Source organism: Petaurus breviceps, unplaced genomic scaffold, assembly GCF_028583685.1.
Source record: "Petaurus breviceps papuanus isolate PSGF00001 unplaced genomic scaffold, PetGlider_PUasm1.0 90686, whole genome shotgun sequence".
In the NCBI taxonomy this organism is placed as follows: Eukaryota; Metazoa; Chordata; class Mammalia; order Diprotodontia; family Petauridae; genus Petaurus; species Petaurus breviceps.
In genome coordinates this window covers 5,473,531-5,489,131 of record NW_027187309.1, presented here as the reverse complement: position 1 = coordinate 5,489,131, position 15,601 = coordinate 5,473,531, and the positions used below count along the sequence as shown (strand labels likewise).

The 15,601-nt window shown below is 37.7% G+C and overlaps 1 protein-coding gene and 1 long non-coding RNA gene across 2 annotated transcripts in view; one reads left to right on the top strand and one right to left on the bottom strand.

Moving 5' to 3' along the window:
* The window catches only part of CSMD1 (CUB and Sushi multiple domains 1), a 2,654,573-nt gene that overhangs the window by 2,017,616 nt on the left and 621,356 nt on the right, over positions 1-15,601 (top strand). Inside the window, exon 17 of the mRNA XM_069065406.1 lies at positions 7,052-7,239. Coding sequence (XP_068921507.1) covers positions 7,052-7,239 — 188 coding nt within the window. The remainder of the gene's footprint in view (positions 1-7,051; positions 7,240-15,601) is intronic.
* LOC138144108 (uncharacterized) overlaps positions 1-15,601 on the bottom strand; it is a 130,853-nt gene that overhangs the window by 25,227 nt on the left and 90,025 nt on the right. Inside the window, exons 2-3 of the long non-coding RNA XR_011163861.1 lie at positions 12,558-12,667; positions 11,621-11,678 (exon numbers count right to left, since the gene is read on the bottom strand). This is a non-coding gene — a long non-coding RNA (uncharacterized lncRNA). The remainder of the gene's footprint in view (positions 1-11,620; positions 11,679-12,557; positions 12,668-15,601) is intronic.

Here is a 15,601-nt window from a genome sequence, read left to right as displayed (position 1 = left end):
TTAGCCTAGGGGCAGGGAAGATCTTCCAAATTTGCATTCCCATTACAACTACCTCCAACCTTTTCTATTTATTTTAATTACATTGTTCTATTCCTTACCAGAGCTATATGTCTTTGACAAACCACTTAGAATATGTCTTCACTGATCCATCAAAAAACTTACCACTGGAATTCACATGCGCAACACTAAGTGAAACAACTTTTGTTTCTCCTTGTGTTTTATTCCTACTGCTTGCAGTACTTCAAACATTCTGTCCAGTAACTCCACACAGAGAATAGTGATTGTGCAGAGAGCTGTTCTCTACATTTTTTCAGTGCCTTTCTGCACTGTCCAATCTTCTAGAATATTATAGCCAGGTTCCGGAATTCCCAGATCAAGGAGAAAATATTACAAGCAGTCAGGAAGAAACAATTTGAATATTGTGGAAACACAATCAGGATAACACAGCATCTGGTAACTTCTACACAGAGGGATCAAAGGGCTTGGAATATGATATTCCAGAGGTCAAAGGAGCTGGGATTAAAACCAAGAGTCACCTACCCAGCAAAACTGAGTATCATGTTTTAGGAAAATATGGTCATTCAGTGGAATAGAGGACTTTCAAACATTCTCTGAAAAAACCAGAGTTGAACAGAAAATTTGACATTGAGATACAAGAAGCAAGAGAAGCATGAGAAGGTAAACAGGAAAAAGAAATCATAAGAAACTTATCAAAGTTGAACTATTTACATTCCTACATAGAAGAATGATAATTGTAACTTATGAAACGTTTCTCAATATGAGAATAGTTGAAAGGAATAGAAATGTGTGTATATATGTGTGTGTGTATGTATGTATGTATACATATACATGTATATATACACATGTGTGTATATACACACACATATGTCTATATAGGAGGTATATAGGCGTGTGAATACATATGTGAGTGTGTGTATATATGTGTACAGGTATACATTGACAGAGGGCACAGGACCAATTTAATAGGAAGGGATGATACTTAAAAGGTGAATGAAATTAAGAGGTGAGAGAGGAATATAATGAGAGGAGATGGGGTAAACTATCTCATATAGAAGAGGCAAGGGAAAATGCTTACAATGGAGGGGAAGAACAGGAAGGCAAAAGGGAATGGGTCAACCTTATTCTCATTGAATTTGGCTTAAAGAGGGAATGACATACATACTAAATAGGGTGTCTCACCCTACAGGAGAGTAGGGGGGAAGGAGATAAGAGGGGGGATGATAGAAGGGAGGGCAGGCTTGGTGGGGAGGGAAGTTGGAAGCATCCACTTTTGAAAAGGGACAGGATCAAAGTATAGAATAGAACAAGTGGGAGGTGGGATAGGATGGGAGGAAATATAGTCAACCTTTTACAATATATCCACTATGGAAATGTTTTGCATAACAACACATATATAACCTGTATTGCATTGCTTATCTTCCCAGTAAGGGTGGGTGACAAGGGAGGAAGGGAATGAATCTGGAATTCAAAGTTTTAAAATCAGATGTTTAAAAAAAAATATATATATATATATATATACAATATTTTTAATATTATTTTACATGTAGCTGGGAAATAAGATATACAGGCACTGGGTCCACCATGAGATCTACCATGCCCTACTGGAAAATCAGAGGGGACATGGGGGAAGATATAGGAAAGAGCAGATTGGAGGAGAGGATATCCAGTGAGATCATTATTTTGGGGTGGTGGGTAGGGGAAAAACAGGGAAAAAATTTATAACTCAAAATCTTGTGGAAATGAATGATATAAACAAAAGTTAATAAAGCATTTGGTAAAGAAGAATTAAATTCCAAAAAATAAAAAGAAATGAAGTTGATACTTTTTCATGTCAACCCATGTTTATTTATTTATTCATTTGTTTGTTTGTTTGTTTGCCTTTTGGAGGGCAATTGGGGTTAAGTAACTTGCCCAAGGTTACACAGCTAGTTTTTTTGTGTGGGTGTTAAGTGTCTGAGGCCAGTACCAACTCAGGTCCTCCTGACTTGGGGCCGACACTTTATTCACTGTGCCACCTAGCTGCTCATGTTTACTTATTTAAAGTACCTTTCCTTGTTTAGCCATCTTTTGTTCATATCTAAGAAAAATATGCTTTTTTTTATAATATCAATTAAAGAGACTGCTGACAGTTTGGAAACAAAATGCTAATTCATAGGAAAAAAGAGAGGTGCAGGAAAAGGTGCCCAGTGAGTGGGCATGGTGGAGAAGTCCAAAGAAGTAATGCAGCTGTTGGGAAACAGGGAAATGACAATGTTGGACTCCTTCCTTAGATGGAGTTTTTAGAGATCATGACTCTGCCCTGTTCTGGGAACAAAGAATAAGAGGAGAGAGAGAGAAGAGAAGAAAAGGGAAGAAAAGAAAAGATAAGAAAAGAGAGAAGAGAAGAGAAAAGGGCCAGTCAGGTTCCAAGAAACTCAGCATAGTTAAATAACTTGGTGAAAATCATATGCTTATATTGTAATTATTTATGCTGTTTTCGATTACTTCTAATAACACAGACACATTTACTTTTCTTCTATCTACTCTCTTTTTTCCCTAAGTATAGTATTTTTCCTTACCTACCTGAATCCTTGTCCAAGATTCTCCTACCATGTGTCTGCCTTCAGAAGCAACATGCACTCTGTAATAGGGGACTGTACATAGTCTCATTCAAAGAGACTTGCAGAAGGCAACATTACATCACACAGAAAGCCATGTTGTGCTGTGGTTACAGGGAAGCAGAATCTATGAACAGAAATGTAATTTGACTCAAATATTTTCAAATTGTGCATCAAGGTATTTAAGTAGAACTATATGTTTTAAGATGACAAACAATGAAAAGGGTTCAACTTTTTTAGTTCAGAACATTATCCAGGGAATCAGCCAACTGAGCTGAGCAAAGTATTTGAAAGGCAGCCTTGGTCATAGCTTTCACTAAAAAAGAGAGGGAAAATCTGAAAACATAAAAGTGAAAACAACTAGCAGAGATTTCATTTCATACTTAGTCATCTCTCAAGAACTGGAACTCAGCAATCTGAGAATCACTATATCTTTAGAGGAAATACTGAAGACAAAAAGACAAAGTTGGCCCTCTGTCACCAAATGTGTATGAACCAGGCTGTGACCTGGTTCAGGTTCAGCCATATGGTGCTAAACATTTTTTTTTCACCTCCAAGCCACAATAAAAAGGTTAGGCACTAGTATAGCGAAAAGAAAAAATAATCTGTATATTTGTACTAAAAAGAGTCTATAATTGGTTGGAAATATACCTGGGCATTTTTATTGTAAAGAACCCAGCAGTAATAATGTCCTGTGAGGCTTTCAGTCAGTTTCACTCATTTTCTGCTTTAAATCTTCCTATATTCCCCGGGCTGGAGTTAGGATAGATTTTTAGAGGGTTAGTACCACAAAGCTTTTAAAGAACTCCTCTGTGAATTTGGGCAAGCCACTTAAGCTCCTTGGACCTCAGTTTCCTCATTTTTAAAATAAGAGGATTGGACTCAATGGTCCTTAAGGTCCCTTCCCACTCTAGTTCTGTGATCCTGTTATCTTTTTGGTTAAAAGACACCAAACGAATCAGATTCTTATGATGGAATAAGCTATTAGTCCCTGAGAATAGGTTAGGCTTTTTCAGAAGCTGTGCTGGCTCTTCAAGGACTGTAAGACACCATTTAGAAAATTGCCTCATTGCCCTTGAATGGTGCCTTCATTGCCTGGAATGGTGCCCAAGTGGCCAGAACTTTATATAAAAATTATGTTGCCTTAGATTTTCTTGATACTTCCTGCAAGAAAAGTTAAGCATTTAAAGAAGCCTTGTTAACTTTCGCAAATTAATAGAGCATCTTGTAGTCTCTGAAATACTTGTTTATCAAATGGCATTCTAATGCCCTGAAATATTTAATGCAACTTTAGATGACTCAAAAGCCACTTCTTAAAAAGTATTTATTTTTTAAGTACTCTTATAAGCTCTGAACTTCTGCCTTTCTTAAAGATCTACAGTTTTTAAGTTACTCATGGTAATGTAAATAGATGATCATGAAATGACATTGTTAAAATTTATAGCTCATGCTAAAGCATCTTGGCATTTTCAGGAGGTACTCTTGAAGGACTCCTGAATAGGTTCAACTATCTTTATTTTGAACATCTAGGTGGCACAGTGGATAGACCACTGAGATTGAAGTCAGGAAGATTCATTCTCCAGAGTTCAAATTTTGCCTCAGATATTTACTAGCTGTATTTCTCTGAGCAAGTCACTTAATCCTGTTTGCCTCAGTTTCCTCATCTGTAAAATGACCTAAAGAAGGAAATGGTAAGCCACGCTAGTATCTTTGCTAAGAAAACTCCAAAAGAGGTCATAAGGAGTCAGACACAACTGAAATGACTCAACAAGAAGAAAAAAATTTACTTTTATACTTAAAACAATATTTTGTATTGGCATTTTAGCTTTTTAGATGACTCAGTCTTAGAATAGATGGAAGTAAGACATTTTTCTTTTAAATGTAGAGTTGTATTCAATAATTCTGTTTCATCAACACCAGTACCCACACCCGTACCTGCCTAAGACCATCATTTGACAAATAAGAAAATGGAACCTAAGAAAAAGTGGGTTAAGTAGCTTGTTTGCTTAGGGTCCCATTGACAATTAATGACAAAGCTTATATATCCGAATTTGAATTATATTATTTTTAATTATTAAGTACAATGGGTAGATTGCCAAGCCTGAAGTCAGGAAAAATCATCTTCCTGAGTTTAAATCTGGCCTCAGACACTTACTAGCTGTGTGACCCTGGGCAAGTCACTTAATCCTGTTTGCCTCAGTTTCCTCATCTGTAAAATTACCTGGAGAAATGAGAAACTGCTCCAGTATCTTTGCCAAGAAAACCCCAAAAGGGATAATGAAAAGTTGCTTGTGATTGAAATTACTGAACAACAACAATCTATTATTTGCTAAGTGTAATAGTAATGGAATTTAAACATCCCCCTGTATTGGCTTGGTTTTCAGGTTGAGTATTGAAACCCAGAGCTTGTGAATCCCACTTGTGGGGTGGACTTGTTGAACTGAAAAGAGGGGACTGAACTGGAAGGAGCTGGTATTGTGGATTTAGAGAAAAGATCCAAGCAGAGAGGAGGCCCAAGCACAGAGAGGCAGAAGAACTTTTGATAGCAGCATCGTAGAGCCAGAGAGAGAGAGAGAGAGAGACAGACAGAGAGAGAAAGAGAGAGACAGACAGAGAGAGAGAGACAGAGACAGAGACAGAAACAGAGACAGAGACAGAGACAGAGAGACAGAGAGAGACAGAAACAGAGAGGAGAGAGAGAGAGAAAGGATTTTCTGAGGGCCAGTTGAAGCTGCCCACGACTTTTGAGAGCTGCCAGCTGGAGCTGCAAAGGACTACGGGGACATGGCTGTGATGCTGGTATTTTGTCTGTCTGTTTTGATGTTGTTTTGCCAGATTCATCTGCTGGTGAAGCACAGTGCTATTGTTGCAGGGGTCCTGGAAACTTGCTGTTGGTTCAGAAGCCCTGAAAGGGATTTTCTTGTTGTATGTTTACAGAAATACTGGAAGAGGGTCTTGCTGATATTTTGAGGGGTCTTGAGACTGTTCTGCAGGCAGAGAATGAATTGATGAGGACACTGGCAATGTATATTGTGGCTTTGTTAAGCTTTGCCTCCCCAGGAGTAGAGATTGCTGAGAACTTGCCTCTGGTCAAGATGAAGAAAAGACCTCTCTTTGGGTATTAAATGCTGTGATGATATCTTAACCTTGCTGTAGCTCAGGGGTAGATGACCTTTGTGCTCTCCACTTCCCCTTTTGAGAAGGTGCTTGAGGTTAACTGATGATAATTGTAATTCAGTTGTGATGCAGGGGTGGGAAACTTGACTTTTTTGTGCTCTGTGATTGACCAAATGAATATACTCTGTTTATGATCGGAAACTAATCTTAATCTCCATTTAAGAAGAGAGACTTTGTGATTGACTAAATGAATGTACTGACCAGGGGTAGAGTAGTACTTGGAAATTATTGAATCACACTTAGTGAATGCTGTCTTTTGATTTTCTCTGTTCTGTGAATGTTTTGCCTTAATTTGTCACTAAATAAGATATTGAGTTACTGTGCTGGTATTCTGAACCTTGGAAATTGCCTTTCCTTGGCATTACACTAGGTTATGGGAGTTAATAAGATTAAATAAAGAACAGTGACTGTCATTTAAAAAAAAAGACCAAAAAACAAATCCTCAAATTAATATAGCACTTTAAAGTTTAAAAAGTACTTACCTCACAATGTCTTTCTGGAGGATATGGCACAAGTATTACAATTCTAACTTTATAAATGAGGAAATAGTTACTCAGAGACCAAATGACTCCCCAGAAAATGAATGACTCTGAGTGAGTCATTCAGTCACTGAGTCACATAGGTGAGTGACTTGGCTCAAAGTCATACAACCTACACTGAAATGGGGACTCCCCACTAGTAGAATGCAAATTTCATGAGGTTGTGCACACTGTACTGGAAAGAGCAATGAGCGGTATAGAGGAAATATCCTGATTTTAACATTCTGTCCATTGTATCAGGTACTTAAATACTCTAGTGTCCCTTCACACTACACCATACTGTCTTCTTTCAGGAGAACATATGATTTTACACACATATTATATACATACACAATGTACATATGTGTGTGTACATACACACATGTGTATATATACACATATATGCATACATGTGTACCTTACATATCTATATATCCACATCCTGTTATGAATTATCTATTTCCAACTCAATCACATATATATATATATGTCATAAAATCATAGGACTTAGAACTAAAAGAAATCTTAGATATCATCCCATCTCTTCATTTTACAGAGGAGTAAATCAAATATCACAGAGGTAAAGTAACTTGGCCAGGGTCATGTGGCATTATCAGATTTAGAACCCAGAAATTCTGACTCCTGGTCCAGGAAACTTTCCCTATACCATACTGCCTCATTGTCATAAGCTTACCAAGATTCTCTTCTTCTCACTGAAATGTGTTTTCCTATTTCCAGATTTCAGACAGAAGTCAATTATGATACCTTAGAAGTTCGAGATGGACCAGCTAATTCATCACCACTGATAGGAGAATACCACGGGACCCAAGCACCACAGTTCTTGATCAGTACTGGCAACTACATGTACCTATTGTTCACTACTGACAACAGTCGTTCAAGTGTTGGGTTTCTTATTCACTATGAAAGTGAGTCTGTTTTGTTGTTTTCCTGCTTGAATTTCTCTCTCTAAAATGATGACTAAAAACCAGAGGCTAAAACATGGACCTTGTAGTTTTGTTTTCTTGTATATTACGGAAATCTGGCTAGTATTCTATTTCTGAGCTAATGCCAAAGGATTATCAAAGAATCATAGGATTTTAGAATTGAAAAGGAATTCAGCTGTTATATAGTCCAAGCTATTCCTCAAAAAACAAAAACAAACTCTCTAAACCATTCCAACTAGTCTTTGCTTAAAGACCTTTCTTAAAATAGATATGCTTCCTGAATTAGACCAATCAACACACACACATATATGTATAATTATTAAAAAATAATTTTCCTTACATTAAATCTAAAGCAGCCTTTCTATACCTTCCCCCTGTTTCCCCTACTTTTGCTATCTAAAGTAAAGCACAAGTCTTCCAGGTGTCAAACCTTCAAATACTTAAAGACAGCTATTATATCTTGACATCCTGTCTTCTCTGAGCTAAATATCCCCATTTCCTCTAACCAGTCCTAGTGTGGCATGGATCAAATGCTACTAGTAGTACTAGCATGTACATAGTATTTAAGGTTTACAAAGGAGTGTGCAGGTTTCAGAGATTTGGTGTACAGCACTGCATTTGCTCAGCTGGGTCAGAACACTTGTACACATCTCAAGACTGGTCTGATGAAAATTAATGGGAAATTCAGAAGCTGCTAGATGAAAAACATGAACTGAACAGAGTTTACCAGCAGGATGGTTATCTATCTCTAAGAAAGCAGCATTTAATTCCATCAAAAGTAAAGTACAAGCAAAGCTTAGAAAGATGTAGGATTCTTGACTCAGTAAGAAGGCAGGTGAAATTCAGTTTTATGCTGATAGTAACAATCCAAAGTGCTTTTATGATGCCCTGAAGGCTATCAATGGGCCAAAGACCTGTGGTGCATCTCAGCTACTAAGTGCTGGTGGACCCACATTGATTAGTCATAAGGATATGATCCTGCAGATATCCATTGGACACTTCCATAGTATTTTCAACAGACTGTCATTAGTCAGTACTCAAGCCAGTAATTCAGTCCCCTGAGGTCTGCTCTAGCCTGATCTGTGCCAGTGTAGCCCTCAGGGGACTGTGCTATGCTCCCAGTCTGGTGCAAGAGACCCTTCCTGTCCACTTGCCAGACTGTCTTCAGCTGGAGATGTATTTCACTCTGCCATTTTGTGGATTCTATAGCTCTAAAATGAGTTTTGAGTCATTTTTTACAGACATTGGAGTGATTGGGGAATGAGCTCAAGCAAGTTCCTGTTTTTACTCCCAGATCTTGGCTCCACCCCCAAGTTAGTTTATCTTGGTAATATTACTTTTAGGTACTTACACATTAATAATGAAATTGACACATACATTGGCAGAGCTAGCTCAGTGCTTGGGAGGCTCTGAAGGTAAGCATGGGAGAGAAGAGGTATTAAACTAACTACTAAACTGAAGGTTTATAGAGCCGGCGTGCTGAACTCATTGTATGCCTGTGAAACCTGGACAGTATGTCAGCACCATGCCAGGAAGCTGAATTGCTTCCATTTGAATAATCTGAGGAAGATTCTAAAGATCATGTGACAGGATAAGATACCAGACACAGGTCCTTTCTCAAATTAAACTATTTAAAAAGCTAATTGAGAACCTCAAAACCTCCCAAAATGTCAACAGACTGTGTCCTCTATTCATGGACCAGCCTAATGAAATCAGAGGGTCATAAAGTATGACTTTTAATTGATTAAGTTATTGGCCATGACAACCCATGAAACAGATAATATACTACAAGTGATTCCGAAATTCTATTCATGATGTAATTAGATAATTTGAAATTCTACTAATATAGTTATCTAAAGAGTGTTAGAAAAGGTCCAACTAACACTAATCTGTTAATCAGTAAGCATTTATTAAGCACTTATTATGTGTCTTGCACTGTGCTAGGCATTGGGGATAGAAAGAAAAAAAATGGCACAATCTTTATCCTCAAAGAGTTTGTAATTTAATGAAGAAGACAATGTGTGTATGTGTGTGTATGTGTAAATATACATACAAAGCAGTTAATATATATTCACATATACAACAGAAATATATATATATTTTCACACATAGGTAGATATGAGTGTATGTATATATGTGCATATGTATATGTGTATGTATGTATGTATGTATATATTGTATGTGTGTGGATATGTATGGATAAATAAAGTAAGAAATTTATGTTATATATCATTAAGGCACTATGAGAATCATTTGGTTATTTATCATTTGGGAGAAGGCAGAGTATGATAGGTGTTTCCCTTTCCCAGAAACAAGCTAAATTTAATCCAGTATTTAATATATTTTCCATTTTTAAGAATCTTGTAAATGTTATCATACTTCATCACTGTCCTACTAAATGTGTTTATGCAATTATACTTAGGAACTCCCCAAAAGATTCATCTTACAAACTGCTTAGCCAGGCATTCAAGGACTTCCAAAATCCAGTTCTTATTTCAGCCTTTCAACCTATTTAATTCTACACCAGTCTTGTATTCTGTACTCTAAAAAATCCCTACCTAGCCAAACTATATAATTCACTGAATTTGGAATCAGAGAAACTGTGTTTGAATCCTGGATGTAATATTTATTACTGGCATTACTCAGAAAAAAATCATTTAATCACTTTTGGGCTGTTTTGTTTGTTTGTTTGTTTTTGTAAAAATCTAGTCCTGTGATGAGGCAGCTAGGTGGCCCAGTGTCTAGAGTGCTGGACCTGAAGTTAGAAAGATTCATCCTACTGGATTCAAATCTGGCTTCAGATACTTACTATGTGACCTCAGATATATCACTTAACCCTGTGTAATGGTAATGAAATTTGAAGATCTCTTTGTATTGAAAAGCTAAGAGGAACTTAGCTCCTGGTTTCAAATTAAGCCTCTGTTAAAGAAACAGAAAGTATGAATCCCTGTTGCTGATGTAAAAGGAAGGGGCTGAACAGGGAGGAGCAGTACTGTGTATAAGGAAAACCCCCAGCTGGGAAAGTCAGAATTTCCTGGCCATTTGTGGTGGCAGAGCTTCTTCTGAGGGCCACCCGAGTTGCTGAGGACTTCTGAGGACCAGCTGGAGCTTCTGGAGGAAGCATGACTGTGGTGTCAGTACTTTGTCAGTTTGTAGCTTTGTTAAGCCTTGACTTCCCAGGAAAAGAGACTATGAAGAATTTAAGGTAGACTGGACACGGAGCTACAGTGTGGAACAGGAACTGCATGGAGAGATGGACAAGTTGCTGGGAGCTGTCTACCTTTGAACCTAGGTGACATTCAGTGAATTCAGGTAGGAGCTGGGACCATGGAAGGGGATCCAGAGAAGCTGAAAGCCTGCCTCAAGTCAAGATGAAAAGAGCTCTCCATGAATATTGATTAGTGACTGATGAAATTCTCTGAGTAGTGATTGACCCTGATGTGAGGTTTTGCTTTGGGATTCACTTTGAGAAGAGTTGTGTGATTTGGTCAGATGGGATTCTGGGCAGCCATTGAGCTCCCCCACCCTTCCCTCCTCTGCGGCCCCCCTTCCCCCCTTGAAAACCCAGATGTTGCTGCTTCCTTCTCTGGTAACTAACTAGGTATGGATGTAATGGTCAGAAAGTTGGAAGCCCTGTCTGCTGAATTGTGCTATTTTCTGTTGAGTACTAACTGATAGAATTGTAATTTATTTGTGATTGTGCTTTGTGATTGCATTAAGGACACTGAGATTGACTCAATGAGTGTACTGGGGGGGGGGGGTACTTTCACTTCTGTACTTTGTGTCCCTAAGGCAAGCCACCTTAAGGATGATTGAATTATGGAGTAAGGAGGCAAGCCTCCTTAAGGATGATTGAATGATTGAGTGACTAAATGATTGTACTTTGTTGAAAATTATTGTGACCATTTTGGTGAAAACTATGTGGCCATTTTAGTGATAAGTCACTGTGAATGCTATATTTGGTTTTTCTGTGATAAGTTGTAACATTGTGAATGTGTAGCATGATTTTCTGTGAATGTTTTGCTCTGATTTGTTATTGAATAAATGGAGTTTTCACTATACTATGTAATCAGAACCTTTAAAGCTCTTCACAGCAGCAGTCCTCTGGAAAGCTGTTTGTACGTGGCTTTACACCCTATTTGTCTTAGTTCCTCATATGTAAAATTTACTGGAGAGGGAAATTGAAAACCACTTCATTGGCTTTGCCAAGAAAATCCCAAACCCCAATTGTCAGACATGACCAAATGACTAATGGACAGCAATAGTCCTCTGATGTTGAATTTATCCAGAATTTTTTCTCACTACCATTTCAGTCAACAGGTATTTAATAAGCACTTAGTTAAGTACATTATACATGTCTTACCTTCTTGTCTATTTATATTCTTTCCTCTCCTTATTGCATGTAGTAGTCTCCTAGTAAGCTGAAACAAATGAATAAAAGAAGAAAAGAAAGAAGGGAAAGGTAATGGGAAAGGGACATGGAAAGGAAAGGCTGATGAAGTTTGTCAGGCTCAAAAGAGATATCAGCAATCCCCCTCTTAAGTGAAAACTTTATTTTTATAGTCAGAATTCGAGACTTGAAAGGACCTCAGGAACCATCTAATTTAAACAGTATATGAAGAGATTCCACATTATAGCATCTCCAATTGGTGGTTTTCTAATTTCTATTTGAAGATCTCCAAGGAAGGAGAAGCCACCACCTCTCAAGGAAGTGTTTTCAACCTTTAGCCAATTTAAAGTATTAGGAAGTTGTGTGTGTGTGTGTTTCCTGGCAAAGTGAATGGCAAGAGTGGGAAATAGGAAGAGGGCAAAATGTGAAAATCTGTGTTTTTATTTGTTTTATATTGCACTGAAATGTATGAAAGAGTCAATAACTTAATGTAGCTTTTTGTTATACTAGAGTTCCTAACAAGTAGCAAAATGATTTTTATTGATGTTATTTTGTCTACCTGGGGCTAGAGGTTCTAATGAGAAGCCAATGGCTGATCAGGTAGGCAAAAGAGAGAGAAAGCAGTCTATCCACTATCTAAGCAAACCCTTAAATCAACATGAATTGTCAATATTACTGGTCAGTGAACGCTTTAAAATTTTTTTCTTCTTTTTTATGCTAGAGTAACTGAACTGGTAAGTGCTTTGAGTGGTTTTCTGCCTTAGAAACTGTTTTTTTATAAAAGCAGATAAATAGATAGAGAAGGGAAAGTATCTAGGGAAATCTAAATTTGCCCCCCAATTAGTATTAAATTGGGCATACCTCACTGCATTAGATTGATGTGTCTAAATTTGAAATAGAGTACACATACTTTAGCTTGCATGATGAGCTCAAATTGCTTTTCTCTGGTTGACTGGATCCATTGGGTCAATCATTCAAGCAGTCTTCTGCCCCAGATCCTCCAATTATGGGCTTCCTTCTCTGAATAGAAATTAAAGATACTTAGAAGCTATAGATATATAACCATGTTTCCAGCAGTTTAAATGATATTACAAGATCTATATGGATACTATTTTTAAATGATGTTGAAAATTTCAAAAACTTCCCTCAAAAAAACTTCACAACACATATTTCAAAATATTATGTTGCTTAAACTGATTTTAAAGTGGAAAAAAATAAGAAATTTTGTTTCTGTTTATCTTGTGGTTTGTCAATTTTATGTAACAAAACATTTGGAAACTTGTAAGCTGTAAGTATTTTTTTTGTTATTGTTAAGTTAATTTTAATAGATTTAGTTTTGCCTTTGCCAAGAGACAAAAAAGGGGGGTGGGGAGTGATAAAGTTTAGATTTCAAACTCTAAGAGACCTCAGAGAACTATTTCATTTTATAGATGAGCCGCCGAGTCCCACAGAGGTGAAAGAACTTGCCTTAAATCTCACAAATAGTATATACCAGAGGAGGGCTTTGAACCAGAGCTCCCTGACTTCAAAGCAAGGGCTCTTTCCATGCTATCAAATTCTTGATTTTAGATAGAAGTATGCTTATTGTAAATTAATTTTTTTCATGTCCTTTCACCCCTCCCAATACATTGCCCTTAGTGAACATAGAGATATTAAACTACGAAAGAAAACATTCTTTACTTTCATGTAGTCCTTTTGCTAGGTTAGCCTTCTATGTACCAGGCACTATGCTAAGTATTCAGGATACAAAAAGAAGCAAAAAAAAAAAAAAAAAAAAGAAACAAACCTCACCCCTCCCCCTCCCAACAAACAAAAACAAAAGTCCCTGCCCTCCAGGAGCTTGCAATATAATGGGAGAAACTTTGTGCAAACAAATGTCCACAAAGTAAGCTATAGATAGGATAAAGAGGACTTCTTTAACAGAGGGAAAGCACTAGAATTAAGAGAGGTGTGGGTATAGCTTTTAGTAAAAGATGGCATTTTTTTTGAGACTTAAAAGAAACCCAGGAAGCCAGTAGACCAAGTTGAGGAGGCAGGAATTTCAGGGGGGGAGGGTTTTGGGGGGTGGGGTGGGGAACGACAGTGTAATGTTAATGGGATTTAAGATCTTCCCCAGACGTTAGTAAGCTTCATAGGGAAGCTTTCTTAGGGGAGGCTTGCTTGTAGGAAGGTTTTCACACCTTTTGCTAATTCTATTTAGGTACTGAGTCAAGAGGGTTGTAATGGCTTCTGGCTCTGAGAAATATATATATATATATATATATATATATATATATACTCTGAGTTGGTATTTTGCCTTGGGAGCTCACTTATGAGAAGGATCTTATGATTCCCTGGTTGAGATCCTGAGTGGTAGTATGTTCAGAACTCCCTGACTCTTCAGCTGTAAAGACTTTCTCAATCTAGAAATGTAAAAGTAAAGTGTATAGTTGATTCAGGCAGTTAAAGAGCCCTGTTTGTTGGTCTTTATTTCTCTGTTGGTATTTTCTCTGAAATTCAGGGCTCTGACTTTTTCCCTGAACTAGTGAATGTAATTAAAAAAGATTGTTGTCTCCTTAAACAGCTATCTTTCCTAGTAAAACAGATGTAAGAACCTATGCTAGCAGCCATCCTGGGTATGCCAGTGTGGTTTTTGCCACAGCCAGCCAGAAAAAGATACCTGGAGTCAAAGGTTGAAGTGTCTTGTTTGTGAAACATCTAGGAAGCCAGTGTCACTTGTATCAAAGAGAACATGATATGGAATAAGGTTTAAGATGATTGGAAAGGTAAAAATGTAGCAAGTTATGAAGGGCTTTGAATGCCAAACAGAATATTCAGTATTTGATTCTGGAGATAATAGGAAGCTACTGGAGTTCAAGGGGGAAGGGTTAGCATGATATGATCACACCTACACTTTTGAATAATTACTTTGGTGGCAGGATGGAATATGAATTGCAATGAGAAATGACTTGAGGCAGCAGATCCACTAGCAAACTATTGTAGTCATAGAGATATAAGATAATGAGGGCCTACACTAGAGTGGTGGAAGTGTCAGAGGAAAGAAGAGGGCACATCCTAGAGATGTTGCAAAGGTGAAATGGACAGGTCTTGGCAATAGATTGTATATGGGAGGTTGGGGTGGTGGTGAGAGATAGTGAGGAGTCCATAATGACTCTTGGTTTGCAAGCCTGAGAGTGTGGTAACTTTGGAGAGCAGTTTCTGTGGAGTGATAAGATTGGAAGCCAAATTGTAATGGATTAGTACTAGAGTAGGGGTGGAGAACCTGCAGCCTTGAGGCCACATATGACCCTCTGGGTGCTCAAGTGCAGCTCTTTGACTGAATCTAAACTTTACTGAACAAATTCCCTTAATAAAAGAATTTCTTCTGTAAAACTTGGACTCAATCAAAATGCCACACCCAAGAACCTAGAAGGCCACCCACATGTGGCCTCAAGACCCTTTGCTCCCTGCCCCTGTGAGAGGAAAGAGGAAGCACCTGTTATAGATGAGCTTTTTTGAGCAGTTGAGTTACAAAGGGCAGAGGAGGTATATTGTGATAGTAAAGATGGAAGGAGGAAGTGAGGATTTTTTTCAGGATGGGAGAGACATAGACATACTTGTAGGTAATAAAACCAGCAGACAGGGAGAGATTGAAAATAAGTGGAAGTATGGGGCTGATAGAGGAGGCAATTTGTTGGAGATGAGATGGAATGGGTTTTCTGAAATAAGTAAAGGAGTTGGCCTTCATAATGAGTAAAGTCACTTCATCATATGAGACAGGTGAAAGAGGAGATAGTAGCAGAAAGCATCTGAATGATGAGAGTTGAGAAAGAAGGAAGAAGAGTAAGCTTATGGTGAATGCCCTCAATATTTTTAGTAAAATATGAAGCAAAATTCTCAGCTGAGAGTGTGAGGAGGGGTAGCCACTAGAGGTTTGAGGAGGGATATCCAAGTTTTGAAAGAATTACACTGGAA